The sequence below is a fragment of the Monomorium pharaonis genome, chromosome 2 (assembly GCF_013373865.1).
Source record: "Monomorium pharaonis isolate MP-MQ-018 chromosome 2, ASM1337386v2, whole genome shotgun sequence".
Classification (NCBI taxonomy): Eukaryota; Metazoa; Arthropoda; class Insecta; order Hymenoptera; family Formicidae; genus Monomorium; species Monomorium pharaonis.
Window position 1 is genome coordinate 3,588,389 of NC_050468.1, and position 15,081 is coordinate 3,603,469.

The 15,081-nt window shown below is 34.3% G+C and overlaps 3 protein-coding genes across 3 annotated transcripts; all 3 read right to left on the bottom strand.

Moving 5' to 3' along the window:
- Positions 1–7,157: 7,157 nt before the first annotated feature.
- On the bottom strand, positions 7,158–9,335 carry LOC118644438. The gene has a single exon (XM_036283015.1). It carries the CDS (start codon positions 9,333–9,335, stop codon positions 7,158–7,160), a length of 2,178 nt encoding a protein of 725 aa, XP_036138908.1.
- Positions 9,336–9,356: 21 nt separating this feature from the next.
- On the bottom strand, positions 9,357–10,940 carry LOC105828312. The gene is made up of 2 exons (XM_036283016.1): positions 10,105–10,940; positions 9,357–9,843 (listed from the first exon to the last, which is right to left on the bottom strand). The coding sequence occupies exons 1-2, from the start codon at positions 10,938–10,940 to the stop codon at positions 9,357–9,359; spliced, it is 1,323 nt and encodes a 440-aa protein (XP_036138909.1).
- A 16-nt stretch (positions 10,941–10,956) lies between these two features.
- LOC118644439 (E3 ubiquitin-protein ligase BRE1A-like) lies at positions 10,957–12,810 on the bottom strand. The gene has a single exon (XM_036283017.1). The coding sequence runs from the start codon at positions 12,808–12,810 to the stop codon at positions 10,957–10,959; it is 1,854 nt and encodes a 617-aa protein (XP_036138910.1).
- Between the last annotated feature and the right edge of the window lie 2,271 nt (positions 12,811–15,081).

The window sequence follows — 15,081 nt, forward strand, 5'->3', positions numbered from 1 at the left end:
GTAGAGTAAGGATATGTAAGCGCAAAGCTTGTAGTAAGATTTAGAATTGCGGATAAACAAATAATAGTCACTAATACATAGACTTATAAACACTGAATATTGACGACGACAAATTAAACTAATCGACAAACAATAATTTAAAATCAATTTTGTAAACAGGTTAATCAATCGACCACTGCACATATTCGCTCATGCTCTAATACGATCGATCGTTTTGTTTCACTTTATTGCTATTCTTATTTTATTCTTAGCGATAACTAGTAAACAATAATAAGTATTTTAAAATTCTTAAATAATTCTATGCCATTGCGCCAATCCACCGATAACTATGATTCATTCAAGAAAACGGAATAATCGAAATTGATTAACTCGATTGATTAACTTGCGGCCGACCTACACCGTGAGTAGCGTACGTATCTACCACATGTATGTTCATTCACACCGATAATCACGCTCACTGATGTATCCTTGCGGCGCGTAAGGCGATAACTCGTTGGAGCTACCCGAGCATCCTGGGCGCCAATTGTTAACCGAATTGGAACCACCCCTATACAAATCTAAAATGTAATTCACATAAAATATATAACCGAAAATTAATCGATAAATTAATAACTAAATTTAATTATAAATTTAGATTATGCATCCTTAAAATTAAAATTTTTCCGTTTAAATTACACCATGTAAATTTTCGATCGACTTAGATCGCGAATCCTGTTGGATCACCATCAGGGACGACCTATTTTTACACCATGCGACGAGGTCAGTTGTCACGTACACTTCAAAGAAAAGCCGCATTATGCATCCGACTAGCTAAGATAGCCATGGAGGGGTAAGGGAGGCTCGATCTATGTGCATCTAAGGGTATATAAACCCTGCAATTAAGACCGACACGCTTTTATGCCGTTTTGATTCGTGCGTGTACTTCGTGTGCATAGTCGTGTCTTGCAGAACAAAGTCTTAGAGCGAACCTGAAAGAACAACTTCGATCTTGAAGTCTTGAACCACCCCTGTTCCTCACTGCTATCTTGGTAAGTCCGTTAACACCGAATTATTGTACTACACTTCTCTTCTGCTTTTGTTCAAGTAGCCTTATTATAATACCCTGTAACCCTATTTTATACATATAAAAGTATAATTATTAATACAATAAATAAATCTTGAAACTATAATTAATGATAATTATTTATCGTTCTGAGAAGCCTACACAGTGTCCTTAAACCGTATACTAAGCGACGCGCAGAGTCAAACTATAAAGTAGTCCCTTTGAGTTACCATCATAATTCCGCGTGTTTGCAACTCAACCAGGTTTTTCCATCGAAACCTCTTTCATTAGGCCAATAGATCTCTCCCTTTCTCTGTCTCTCTTTCCCTTTTCCTTTTTCTAAAGCTCACTATCGACATTCTTGCATTCCAATCCTTAATTTTAACGACTATCTTTAAGATTTCATATTCTATCTCTGGTGCGATAGTGGGTGAGCAAGCGCTCATCTGCCGACGGCGAGGCTCAGCCGCGCCCGAATATCGCCGCTTCCTTTCTCGTTTTAAGAATTATTTTAAGATTTCATATTCTATCTCTGGTGCGATAGTAAATAAACAAGCGTTCATTTACCAACTGCGAGGTTCTACCAAGCACGAATGTCGTTGTTCCACTTTAACTTTAAGAAATTACTAGTCAAGCCGCTCAATATTGATCCTAAGGTCATAACTTTCTTTCTCCCGCTTCCTTCTGTCCTTATCTCTTCTTTGCCCAAATAAATAAAAATAAAATAAAACAAGATAGTTGCAAACACCGTTTCCCCCAGATTTAACTTTCGAGCCGATACTCATAATTGTTTCCCTCTTTTCCTTATCAATGTAGATCGAATGGCTACAACATCCTTTAATTCGTCCAGGCCATTGACGCGAAGCGTCGCCAAGTAAGGACTTAACTAATTAAGTTCTGAGAATATCAAATATTTTCTTTCTTCCTTCAACAAAAAGGGTTGATGAAATTCATTCCCCTTAGTAGGCGCGCAGCAAACCGCGTATCATCAAGGTCCTTAACAAGGGAAGAGCTTAAAAATTTCGACAGAGAAATCCAAGAGTTCCTCAATTTGGAATTGCCTCCTCCGCCAAATGAAGAGGTTGAAGAATTTCCTACCCCGCCCCCTCCTACTAAACGACTGAAACTTGCTAACACGCCCGAATTCGTATCTACGGATATTTACATTTTTGAAGACAGTTTTTTCCCAAATTTAGATGAAATCCCTGATATAGAAGATCCGACCGTTCCTATAAATTATTTGATATCCCCTATAGACAACCACTCCCGACCCTTAAACGACCCACCGCCAGCTAACCCTACCAAACCCCGAACATTAACATACCCCTTCAATCCTCAGATTTTTACTTTGGAGGAAATAGACGAGTACATCGAGGAGCAACTGCTCGACGAAGAAGTGGAGAACATCTTGAGGAACGCGCCTCCACCAGGAAAATTTATATTCAGATAATCATTATTCGTCATCTTCGGTTGCAACTCCTAGTACCGCCATTATATTAAAACCCATATTATTAATCCATAATCTGGCCTTATTAGGGTTACATAATTGTCAATCTCCTGTTATAATTATTGTTATCCAATCATTACCTCCTAATTATTGGTATCTATGACTCTCTACTAAAGCCACCATAATTGTTGATTTCGTTACGACTATCATTATTATTATTACTATTATTGTTCTTTTTCTAATGAACTCTCTTGTCATCATCACTATTTACTATTTCTCTAAATTCTTGCAATTGCTAATTTCGTTACTATTATCACTACTGCTGTTCAATTATTATCTTATTATTATTATAGATCTACAATCTTTATTATTATAGACACTAACTTGCGGTTACCATTATTATTATTGTTCAATTATCAAACAGTTATCTTACTACTATATTATTGCTAGTTCTGTCGCAAGTATTATCATTACCATTTAATTGCAATATTATTATTATTATTGATTTACATTATTATTATTGAATTATTATTATTGAAGTTACCAACTTTCAGTTATTATTACTATTATTGCTATTTGATTATTATCTCATTACTATTGTTGATTTATAATCTTTATTACTATATATAGTGTCGACTTTTAGTTACAACTATTATTGTTCGACTACCAACCAGCTATTTTACTGCCACTATTATTTAAGATCCTACGGAACTCTTGTAGTCGCTGATTTTGTCGTGATCATTATTATTATTTAATTGTCATATTATTATCGTTGATTTACAATCCTTATTATTTAAGTTATCAACTTTCAGATATTATGATGATTATTATTCAACTATCAACTAATTATTCAATTGTCATTATTATGTGTACGATCTTACTAAACTCTTGTAACTGCTAATTTTGTTGCGATTATCTTTATTATTATCCAACCACCAATCAATTTATCTCGTCGTCATCACTAGTTACAATTTTATTGAGCTCTCGCCATTGCCAACTTCACCTATTTTATTATTATTATTATCGCTATTTAACTGTTATCTTATTACTATTATTGCCTTATAACCTTTACCGTTGGAGTTGTCAATTTTCAATTATCATTATTATTATTCAACTATTAAACAGTTATCCTATTGATATTATCATTTATAATTTCACTAAGACTCTGTAATTGCTAATTATTACGATTATTATTATTATTATTATTATTATTATTATTATTATTATTATTATTATTATTATTACTCAGTTATCTTCTTATTGTCATGACTATTTTATAATCTTTATTATAAAGTTATCATATTGTTGCCAGAATTATCCATATTTGCTACTACCTTACTACTATTCTGGTTTTATCGCCCTTATTACCATTCTTGTTACTCGTAAGTCATTGTCGCTCTTACTACTATAGAGTAAGCCTACCCAAGACCTTTGAGTAAGAACTCCTCATAGAGGAGCAAACCCAGTTATTTTGTCCAAATGTCTTACAACCCAGCTAATAATTGAATCAACCCTAGCTCTCATATCCCAAGGTATTGCCGGCCCAGCAGGTAGCCCAAAAAGAGAGAGAGCGCCCCTTTACCTACTGCCGAAGTAAGTAGAATAAAGGAAGGTCCGTCGTCCAGGACGTAACACTACGTTGCCTTCATCGCACTTCATTGCTTCAAATGCCCATATATGCCTTCATATTAAAATACTGAGGTAATTTTTCAATGTAGAGTTACCATGGATACAATTTTTGTAGAGCACTAAAAAAGTAGGTATTCTGGGAGCGTCCCGTTTACCCACGTCAATATTGGCCACGGTCCCGATTGACCACGTCAATATTGACCACGATCCGAATTGACCACGGGGTGGATTGGCCACGTCAATATTGACCACGCGTTATTATTGACCACGTCATTATTGTCCACGCGTCAATATTGACCACGTCATTATTGCCCACGCGTCAATATTGGCCACGTCAATATTGGCCACGCGTGATATTGCCCACGTCAATATTGCCCACGTCAATATTGGCCACGCGTCATTATTGACCACGTCATTATTGCCCACGCGTTAATATTGACCACGTCATTATTGCCCACGCGTCAATATTGGCCACGTCACTATTGACCACGCGTCAATATTGACCACGTCACTATTGAACACGCGTCAATATTGCCCACGTCATTATTGCCCACGCGTCAATATTGGCCACGTCACTATTGGCCACGCATCAATATTGCCCACGTCATTATTGCCCACGCGTCAATATTGATCACGCGTCAATATTGTCAACGTCAATATTAATCTTTTTTTTTTTAATTTGTTTGTATGTTATGAAATGTTATTAAAAAAGTTTTTGAGTGATCCAAATTTATTGAAACAGTGAAACATTTTATTTCGTTCGTAGAAGTTAGCCAAAATTTGGTTAGGTCTGTCAAAACTCTATACAAAATTGCATAGGTAGTTTCCCTTCTAAAATATTGAATAATTTCAGACATAAGATATGTTTTTAGACAAATATTGACAAACAAATACATCCACATGAAATTATAATTTGTGTATTCCTTGTAAAAAGCATGTTTTCTAAATATATGTGATAATATATGTTAAATGTATGTTATATCTTATAGCATTAGTATAAAGCCCTATTCATAAGTGAAAAATATGCTGCTGTTAATATTGACTACAGAGAATATCTGTTTTTGATATAATTGTTCAAAGTTCGTAATGCACAGACGTTAGATATTTTCAATCGGGTTGGAGATTGGTCGTATTTAATAATTATAATTCGATATATTTAAAGAGATATATATACATTTGGGAATTGATGATTTTGACGACATCTAGAAACTACCATATATTATTGCATACATTAGAGTACATTGACTCTCTGATGCATACATGGCTAATATTTTTGAAATACAACTTATTATATATGTATAAACAAATAATTACAGATTGATGATTACAACGACATTAAAAAATTTTATACATGGATACATAATGTTGATGATTAACTGAATAAATTAACTATCTAACATATACATATACATAAACACATTTTTTTAAATATAACATATTAGTAAGTATACATAAATAATTAACTATATAAATAACTAATAAATAAATAACTAATTAAGAAATGACGATTTCCATGACACTATATCATTTTACAGTGACATGTGATTTGTTAGGAATTTTATTTATTTACATAATTTTAATCATATATTTAATGTAACAAGCATACATTAAAAAAAATTTTAAACACAACAATATAAAATAATACAATTTACAAAAATAATAGTAATTTAAAATTTTAATTTAGTCCAATTAATTAAATCATTTTACTTAATTGTAAATATGTATACCTTGGACAACTCGTAAGTAAAATGCATAATCGGGTAGAATAGCACATTGAATAGACATAGATTCAATAAAATTTTCTTCATGAATTTTCCCAAGCTGAACATTGAAATTTTTAATATTTAGAGATTATTTCAATGTCGTAATAACCATGCAAACAGCACTTGTTCACAGTAGTATTTATATAATCTAATTTAGAAAGCCTCAACCCGAGAACATTGATTCATACAATATCTTACGCTTTCATACTAATTTCTTTTTAAACATGAAATATCAAGATTTGGCTAGTTAATCTGTCAGATTAGTTGCATTTATTAGTATTAGAACTTGTATTGGTCTCAACAAAGGGTTAATAATGTAATGCAAGGAGTGTATAACAATGCACTCTTTCACTTTGTAAAATAAGCAACACATACATATGTTAAAAATATAACTTCAATACACATAAATTTTTTGATAAAATTAAAATATAAAGGTGTTGCTTCTTCAATTAAAATCGAGTAAGATTTGAAGAGAATTAATAATTAAGTTTCAGTGATAACAATTCGTTGTTGTTAAAATATCTTTATTTTACTTATGTAACTGCATTCCTTAGTTTTATCTGCACAATTTACTTCGCAAAATAAAGTATAGTCATAAACTAAGTTACATCAGCAACATTAAAAATAAAATCACATAAATTTGATTAAATTTTAGAATTATACGCAATATATAACACTTTGCATCTTACACCCATTCACTGAATCACAAATATACAAGACGAATTAAAAACAAATGTGATTATCTAAACATATGTTACAAGAAAGAAAGTTATATTTTTTCTTCAATAAATACAAATGATTAGTCAAGCTGCAATGTTGATGACTTCGTTACATTGCACAAGATTCAGATAGCGGAGACAATAATGATGATCTCATGCTGAAATGAATCCCATGTATTGTAACTGCATGGATTCTTTTGTAATTTCTGTTGCCACTTCTTTAATATTATTTAAATTAACACAGTTGTGAATACCAATTCACCTCACTTGTGACAATCACACAATATACATTTAATAAAATGCAAATATAATTTTAAAAACATAAAGCACGGCACTTCAATTACTACAAATTTCGATAATTATTTAGTTTAAACACATCACCTCAAATATCTCGAGATATTAATCGTTAAAGTTTTTTTTTTTTTTAAAGATTTAACGTGCCGTCAACCGAACTTTCGTTGTAGGTTATTTGACACCTCTTTACTCCTTCATGTATTTGGTACTTTTATTCTTGTATGGTTTTCCTTATTCTCATTACACTCTTTACTCCTTTATTTTTATATGATTTTCCCTATTCTCTTAATGAACCTCCATATCTCTTCCAACGCTTCGATCTTTGTTCCACTAATCCATTCGTCCAAGTTGTACGGTTCCAGAATTTTCAGTTTCTTTAGGTTTCGCATTAATACCTCTCTCGGGTCGATATAGTTGGTACATCTAAACACTATATGGTATATGTCTTGGCTCTCCATTCCACATTCGCATGTGTCGTCCTCTATATATCCCTTCCTCGCTAGTGATTCTCTCAGATTGTAGTGATTCGCTCTCAATCTTCCTATCATTGTCGCCATTCCTCTATGGATATTTATTTTGTTAAACCATGGTTTACTTTCTTCTTTATTATAATACTTGTCAAAATATTTCCTTCCTTTGTATTTTCCTTCTGCTTCCATTCTCCACCTTGTTCTATCATTCATTTCTGCCTTAAAAATTGGTTTCCAGTCCTGATTGGGTATTTTTATTCTTACGTCCTTTTCTTCGTTTGTTGCCTCTTTTGCTAGTTCATCTGCCACTTCGTTTCCTTTGATTCCTTCATGACTTGGAATCCATCCGATAACCAGTTTTTTTTCCTTTATTCCTTTTCCTTTACACATTTCCTTCCATTGAAGTATCTTTTCCCTTATTCTATATATGTGTTTGTTTTTATTTACTCTCAAACTGTTGTTTTCTAGTGCTTCACATACGCTCTTTGAGTCAGTAAGTATCAATGTGTCCCTGACTATTCTATTATCTATTAACCATCCTACTGCCATTTCTATACCTATTGCTTCCGCTGTATATATTGAGCACCTATTATCTATACTAACTTTATATGCCTCGTCTCTTTCTTCAACTACTATTCCTATTCCTACACTTATTCTATTTTCCTGTTTCGATCCATCTGTATAAATAATCTCATAGTCTTTTTCTAGTTCGTATTTACACTCATATTTTTCTACTAACTCCTTATCTGTTATTTTATTGTCTTTTCTCTGTTTTCCTATTTCTATTTCTATATTAATTTTACTCGTTAAGGCCTCATATTTTGTACAATATATTTCATATTTCCCTATCCATTCAATCTCTCTTCTATATTTATTAAAGTCTCTCCATGAACTTATCAGGACATCCTGTCTACCTCTTGGTCTTGTAAATCTTTCTCTACTTTCTATAATTTCTAGTCGATTCATTATTCCTATTAGTTCCTTATTACTGTATGTGCATACTTTTAGCCAGAAGTTTCTTGCTATCATTCCTGCCCTATCCTCCATTCGTAGGACTCTTGCTTCTGTTATCATGATGTTTGTTGGTGTCGAATTTCGATATCCTAGTGCAGTTCTCACTCCTTTATATTGCATCTTTTCCATTTTTTCTTTTGATCTCCAATCCCTAGGGTAGTATACTATAATGCCATATTCCATTAGTGATCTAATATAACCTTTATATATCATTAGGGCTGTGTTAATCTCCATTCCCCAGCTTATTCCATTCAAATATTTTAATATACTTATTCCTTTTGCTACTTTTGCTTCTATTTTTTCTAGGTGTTGCTTAAATTCTAATCTGCTGTCTATTGTTATTCCTAAGAAAGTAACACAGTCCACCGATCTTAAAATTTTATTGAATATTCTTAATCCTATAATATTATCTTCTTTGTTTTTATTAAATCTTATGCACTTGGTTTTTTCCGGCGCTAGGCTTAATCCAATACTATCTAAGTTGTTCCATATTTTCTTGATAGTGTCTTCTATTAGTTCTACACTCTCTTCCTCTGTATCACAAATCGTATAAATTGCTATGTCGTCAGCATACTGAAGGGTCCTTACTCTATAACTTAGTCCTCTTGTAATATATCTTGTGTACAAGGCATATAGTATAGGGCTTAGCACTCCTCCTTGTGGTAACCCTTTATATACATGTCTCTTAATTTCTTCCTCTTGATTAACCACAAAGGAAACTATTCTATTTGACATCCATTCGTTAATATATCTCACTATTCTTGTTGGACATCCCTCCTTGTATAACATACCTACTAATATATCTCGCAGAACGTTGTCATATGCCGATGACACATCCAGAAACGCCGCTACTGGTACTTTATTTTCTTTTATTCCAATTTCTACTTCCGCTACAATTCTTACTAAGTTGTCTATGCACGATCTGCCTCTTCTGAAACCGTTCTGGTTCTTATCCATTCTTTCATTATGTTCTGCCCATCATATTAGTCTTTCGTTTATCATTCTCTCAAGAATTTTTCCCATACATGATGATAACGTTATTGGTCGTACCTTTTCTTTATTGGCTTTATCTATAAATATGGTCTGTTGCTCTTTCCATTCCTTAAACATAACACTGTTTTCGTAGCAATAGTTAAATAACTTCAGTACTTCTTCTTTAAATCTATTAGTCAATAATTTAATCATTTTGTACTCTATTTGGTCCTTTCCGGGTGCTGATTTTTCTCTCACAGTGTTAATTGCTCTCATCATTTCCTCCTCTCTAAATGGTAAATTCATTACGTCCTCGTCTTCTTCCATCTCTCTTAGCTCTTCTTTTTTTCTCTCCACCCAATCCACTGCAATCTTTTCTATTTCTTTTCTTATTGTTTCTTCTCTTTTCTTGTTTTGCCATTTATTCCATTCCATTTTGTGAAACGCATTCTTCATAATTTTCATTTTGTTCCATACGTACTTTATATTACTGCTTTGGTTAAGTTTACTTGTAAAGTCTTTAAAGTTTTCCACTTTCTTACTTTTAATCGTTTTTCTAGCTATTGCTCTTTTTTTCTTAAATTCTATAAAACTGTTTAAATCCTTCCTTCTTCTAAACTCCTGCAGAGAATCTTTTCTCTCTTTTATTACTCTTTCACACTCTTCGTCCCACCACTCTACCGGATTCTTCCTTTTTCTTTCTTCTCTCTCATGTTCCTTTTTCTTATTTTTCTGCTCCTTTTTTTTCCCATACGTTGCCATTATTATTGCTTCTTTCATTTTTTCTGTAACCGTTGTATATTTATCTTGCTCATTCTTCTGTCTATATTCTGTTTCTTCTAGTATCCTTTCTTCCTCTTTCATATACTCAATATACTTTTTCCACTTAGTTTTACTCTTAGATATTCTGTTTGTTCTTTTTTTATAAATATCTTTTTTCCATCCTAATTCAAACACTATTGGGTAGTGATCCGACGCCCACGAATCCTCTTCTATGTTGTAGGTCATCTTTTCATATACTTCTTTAGTTGCGAACATAATATCTAAGTTTGAATCATTCACTCCTCCTTCTCCAATTCTTGACACTGTATCATTATTTACTGTGAACAGTTCCCTTTCTTCCATTTCTTCTAATAGGATCTCTCCATTTCTATCCGTATTCTTGCAGTTCCATGCTCTATGATGCGCATTAAAGTCTCCTGCAACAATGAGTGACTTTACCTTCTTCATTTGTTGGACGATTTTGGTCCACACATCTTTGTTTTCAGTAGCTCCAGGCCTTCTATATATCCCTATGATTCCTATTTCTTCTTTTTCCTCCTTTAGCTTTATCTTGACCGCCACTGCTTCAATGTTATTAGAATGTGTATCTATTTCTATTTCCTCCTTTTCTTTTATTTCCTGTCTTATTAATATAGCTACTCCTCCTGCTGCACTCCCTAGCTGCCTATTTTCTATATATACTGCTGAGTCATAACCAGTTATCCTTATACTTTCTCTTGTTTTAATCTTTAACTCCGTCAATATCAATATATCATAATCCCATACTCGCTTTATTAGTTCTTCTTTTTTATTTCTCCATCCTCTCATATTCCACAAGAGGATTTTAATAGTCATTATGTTCACTTCTGTTGTATAGCTCTCTTATTTGAAATTGGTCTTTTTCTCTGACACTTCTCACTCTTCCTCTTCCTTCTTGTCTTTCCTTTACATTTCCTTCAAGTATTTTTTGGATTTTTCTCTTCATTTCTTGTATGTCCTCTCCCCATCCTTCTATGATATGTAAGCATCGGATGATTTCCTCTTCCTCTCTTTTTTCCCTGTCCTCCAAGTTTTTTTTCTCGCATTTTCTCATTACAATTCCGTAGTTTTCCTTTCTAATTTCTTCCATTCTCCAATTCTCATAACCATGCCAGTCTTTCATTCCTGTTTTTTCTTTCCTGCCTTCTCTTTCTCTTTCTTCTCTTATTTTCTTTCTTTCTCTATCCTTATATCCTTCTTCCAGTTCCTTTCTATACTTTATGTTACTGTATTCCTCCCTTGGCTTCTCTATTCTTGTCTTATTCGCTATTTGTGCATATGTTTCTTTTTCACTTCCATTTGGTCTATTCGTTTCGTAGTATACACTTGGTCTTCTGTCGTCTGGCTTAGGTATTCCTGGCCATCTTTCTTCCTGGATATCTCCTCTTCTAATTTGCTGTCCTTTTTCTTTTCTTAGAGCATCTTTTGCTTCCATGAATGACATATTTCTTTCTGCCATTACCTTTTTAACCTGGTAGTTATGTTCATATATTGGGCATTTCTTATCGGTGGGTCTGTGGTTTCCTCCACAATTAATGCATTCTATTTTCCTCTCGCATTTTTCATGGTAGTAATCCCCACATATCATACAGATCTTTTTTCTAAAACACCTTTCCTTTATATGGCCAAATCCATAACAGTTGTAGCATTGGATTACATTTTCCACAAAAGCTCTAACTCTCATTTTAATTAGGCCTTGCCATAAACTTATTTCTCTGGGTCTTTCTCCTCCTTCCCATGCTATGATTACTTGATGTAGGTATTCCTCTGTTATTTCCTTTGTAGCCTTGTTGTATCTTCTCTTCTTCATTCTTTCTATTTGTAAGATCTTTTCTTTGTCCTCAATTGCTTCATATAAATCCCTCAGAGACATTTCATTATCCCAGTCGGATATCACTCCCTTGCACCTTTTTGACCTGTTAGGAATTGAAAAGCTTACCATCTTGTCTTCTCTCTTTCCCTTCTCTTCCTGTTCCAAACATCTGTTCGCCTCTTCTATGTTTCTAAAATAAACCATAGCCTTATTATGTCCTATACTGACTATATCCTGTACCTTATATCCTTTTTTCACCATGTACATTGCTATCCTAGTGACGTTGTGGGCCTTATTATTTGTCCTACCTTTTTGTTGTATTACTGCTTCTAATCCTATTTCTTCTTTATGATTTATTTTAAATCTTTCCTTCTCGATTGTTCTATCTTTATCATCTATCCTGCAATCACCTTCATAAACTAACCTACCATTTGATCTAATCATTTTGTTCTTATTAACTTTTTTGGTTACCTCGTCTCCTGTTGTTTGCTTACTTATTTCCCTATTTTCTGCTCTATCTTCCTCTTCTTCCTCTTCGCTCTTCCTCATTTCTACTTCCTGCATTTCGTTTTCCTCGCTCCTATCTCTTCCGCTCTTACTAATCTCTTTATTGCAAACCTTTCTTCTAACATCTTCCTTTATTGCATCCTTCCTTATTTTAAATAATTTTCCATAACTACCTTTTATATCTATTTCCCTCTTAATGTCTTTAAGATATTCATTCTTGATCTTCCATTTAGCACCACTATATGTCTCCTTCCTTTCTTCTTGATCTTCATTCTCTTGTGATCCTTCTTCCATACTAATTTCATTTCTGATCGTCTCGTTTTTCTTTTCTCCTTCCATTCTTCCTACTTTAGATTCTTCTGTATCTATTTTTCTATGTTTCACTATTTTCAGATCCTCCAATTCTTCTTTTTCATATCTCCTATTTTTCTCTTGTCCTCCGCATGTTCTGTTTGCTAGCCTTTTGCCGAGGCCGAATCGCAAGATTCGGCCCCTAACCTTACTTTCCCCTTTTTTTCTCTTACGCTTATCCTACTATTTTTCGTTCTTCCTCTAATCCCCTTCTACTTCTCTCTCCTATCGTACTTCCTCTCCCTATTCTCCAATCGCCTTTCTCACTATCACTCAATACCCTGCACTTATAATTACTACACGTTTCACGCACATCCGTCCTCGTTCCAAAACAATATCTCATACTCAATCGTTAAAGTTGGCGAATATTCAGGTTATGAAACCTGTTATACCGACGAAACGTAACGACATGAGATTATGCTCCGCGACCACGTGCGCACGCTCGGTGACCACATACACTCTATGATCATTGGCCTGTCCTTTGGTCTGTTCTTTCTAGTTGCACTGTTGCACTGATGCAATAAATTAGAATGAGAAAAAATATTGGCTGCGTTCCGATATTTGCTGTCAGTACTGGGGCTTGATTTTTGAATTTATTCGCAAGAAAACGTATTCGCAAATTCTGTTCTTACAGAAAAGTTAGAAATTTATTGGCTATCGTATGGCTATTAACCAAAAAACTTACAACTTTCTGTTAGAGCGAGTATTTGCGTATACTTTTCTCTTGCGAATGACTTCAAGAATCGGGCCCCTGAAAATCTACTGTATGGGTGCGTTTTTAAATTCGCAACGGATGCACTGGAGTGTTTTTCTATCTTTGCTCAACTTTCCGTAAGTAACAAAGATGGAATGACATTCTGGTGTATCTGGCTGCATCCGTTGCGAATTTAAGAAGGCACCCTATATGTGACGTAAACTATTGGGCTGCGTTCCGTTTCAATGCATGATGCGCATAATGCATTGTTCATCCTTGTTTAACGTTTGACAAACAACAAGGATGAACGATGCATCATGCGTATTATGCGTGAAACGGAACGCACCCCTGATTTTCAGTACTGGGGCTCGATTCTTAAATTCATTTGCAAGAGAAACGTATTCGCAAATTCTGTTCTTACAGAAAAGTTGAAAATTTATTGGCTATCGTATGGCTTTTAACCAATAAACTTGCAACTTTTCTGTTAGAGCGGGTATTTGCGCATACGTTTTCTTGTGAATGAATTCAAGAATCGAGCCCCTGGCAATAAATATCGGAACGCAGCTATACTTGTCTTACTATTACCAGGGTAATAGTGCAGCTAAAAAGAACAGGCCACTTTTTAGCTGCACTGCTGCACTGTTGCAATAAGTTAAAAAAATATATATATATTTGTCTCACTTTAACTTGTTGCACTAGTGCCGCTATAATGAACGGGCCACATGGGTCTGTTCGCGTTACATACTTCGACATGCTCCTATTTACCCCAACGCACTCCAATACGTTGATTCCGATGACACCAGCCTATTAGAATGCGTTGGAGTGAGTAGGAGCCACTGAGAGAGAGCGTTCTAAGAAGTATCCTTGTTCTTTTTTAACTAACGTGTTAAACAAGGATAAATGAACGACATCTGCAGCAGCCACTACGTAAACGAATGCACCCAAGGATTCTGTAGCCGCACTTCCGGTTATATTATAGCCTTGTTCGTTTTGTCTGTTCTGGGTCTACTCGGAGCACAAACCCAAGCAGATCAACGCAATCTAATAGATCGATTCCGATGATGCCAACTAGAGATATTATAACAGAAGGTCTGTTCGCGTCACATGCCCCAACATGCTCCTATTCACCCCAACGCACTCCAATACGTTGATTCCGATGACGCCAACCTATTAGAATGCGTTGGAGTGAGTAGGAGCATGTCGGAGCATGGCGACGCGAACAAACCACAAGAGATTCGTCGATGCGTTAACGATTTCTGATTGGCTCCCGTCGCTTGGGGTATAACCGGAAGTATGAGAGAGAAAGATAGATATAACTGACAGAGAAAGCCTAGTCGACCTACCCTGTCACCTGTCAAAAAAAAACAGAGTGTCTACGTGTCTACCAAATAGAATATAAAATCAGAGAGAAACCTGAGGTTGCACATATTTTTCTATGAGTCTAAATACAATGCTTAAATTATATTTATAATACATAATGTGTATATAAACATAATATGTATTTATATATAATAATATATAATTTCTTAATAATCAATTTATATTACTTAACCTTACATGGGAAA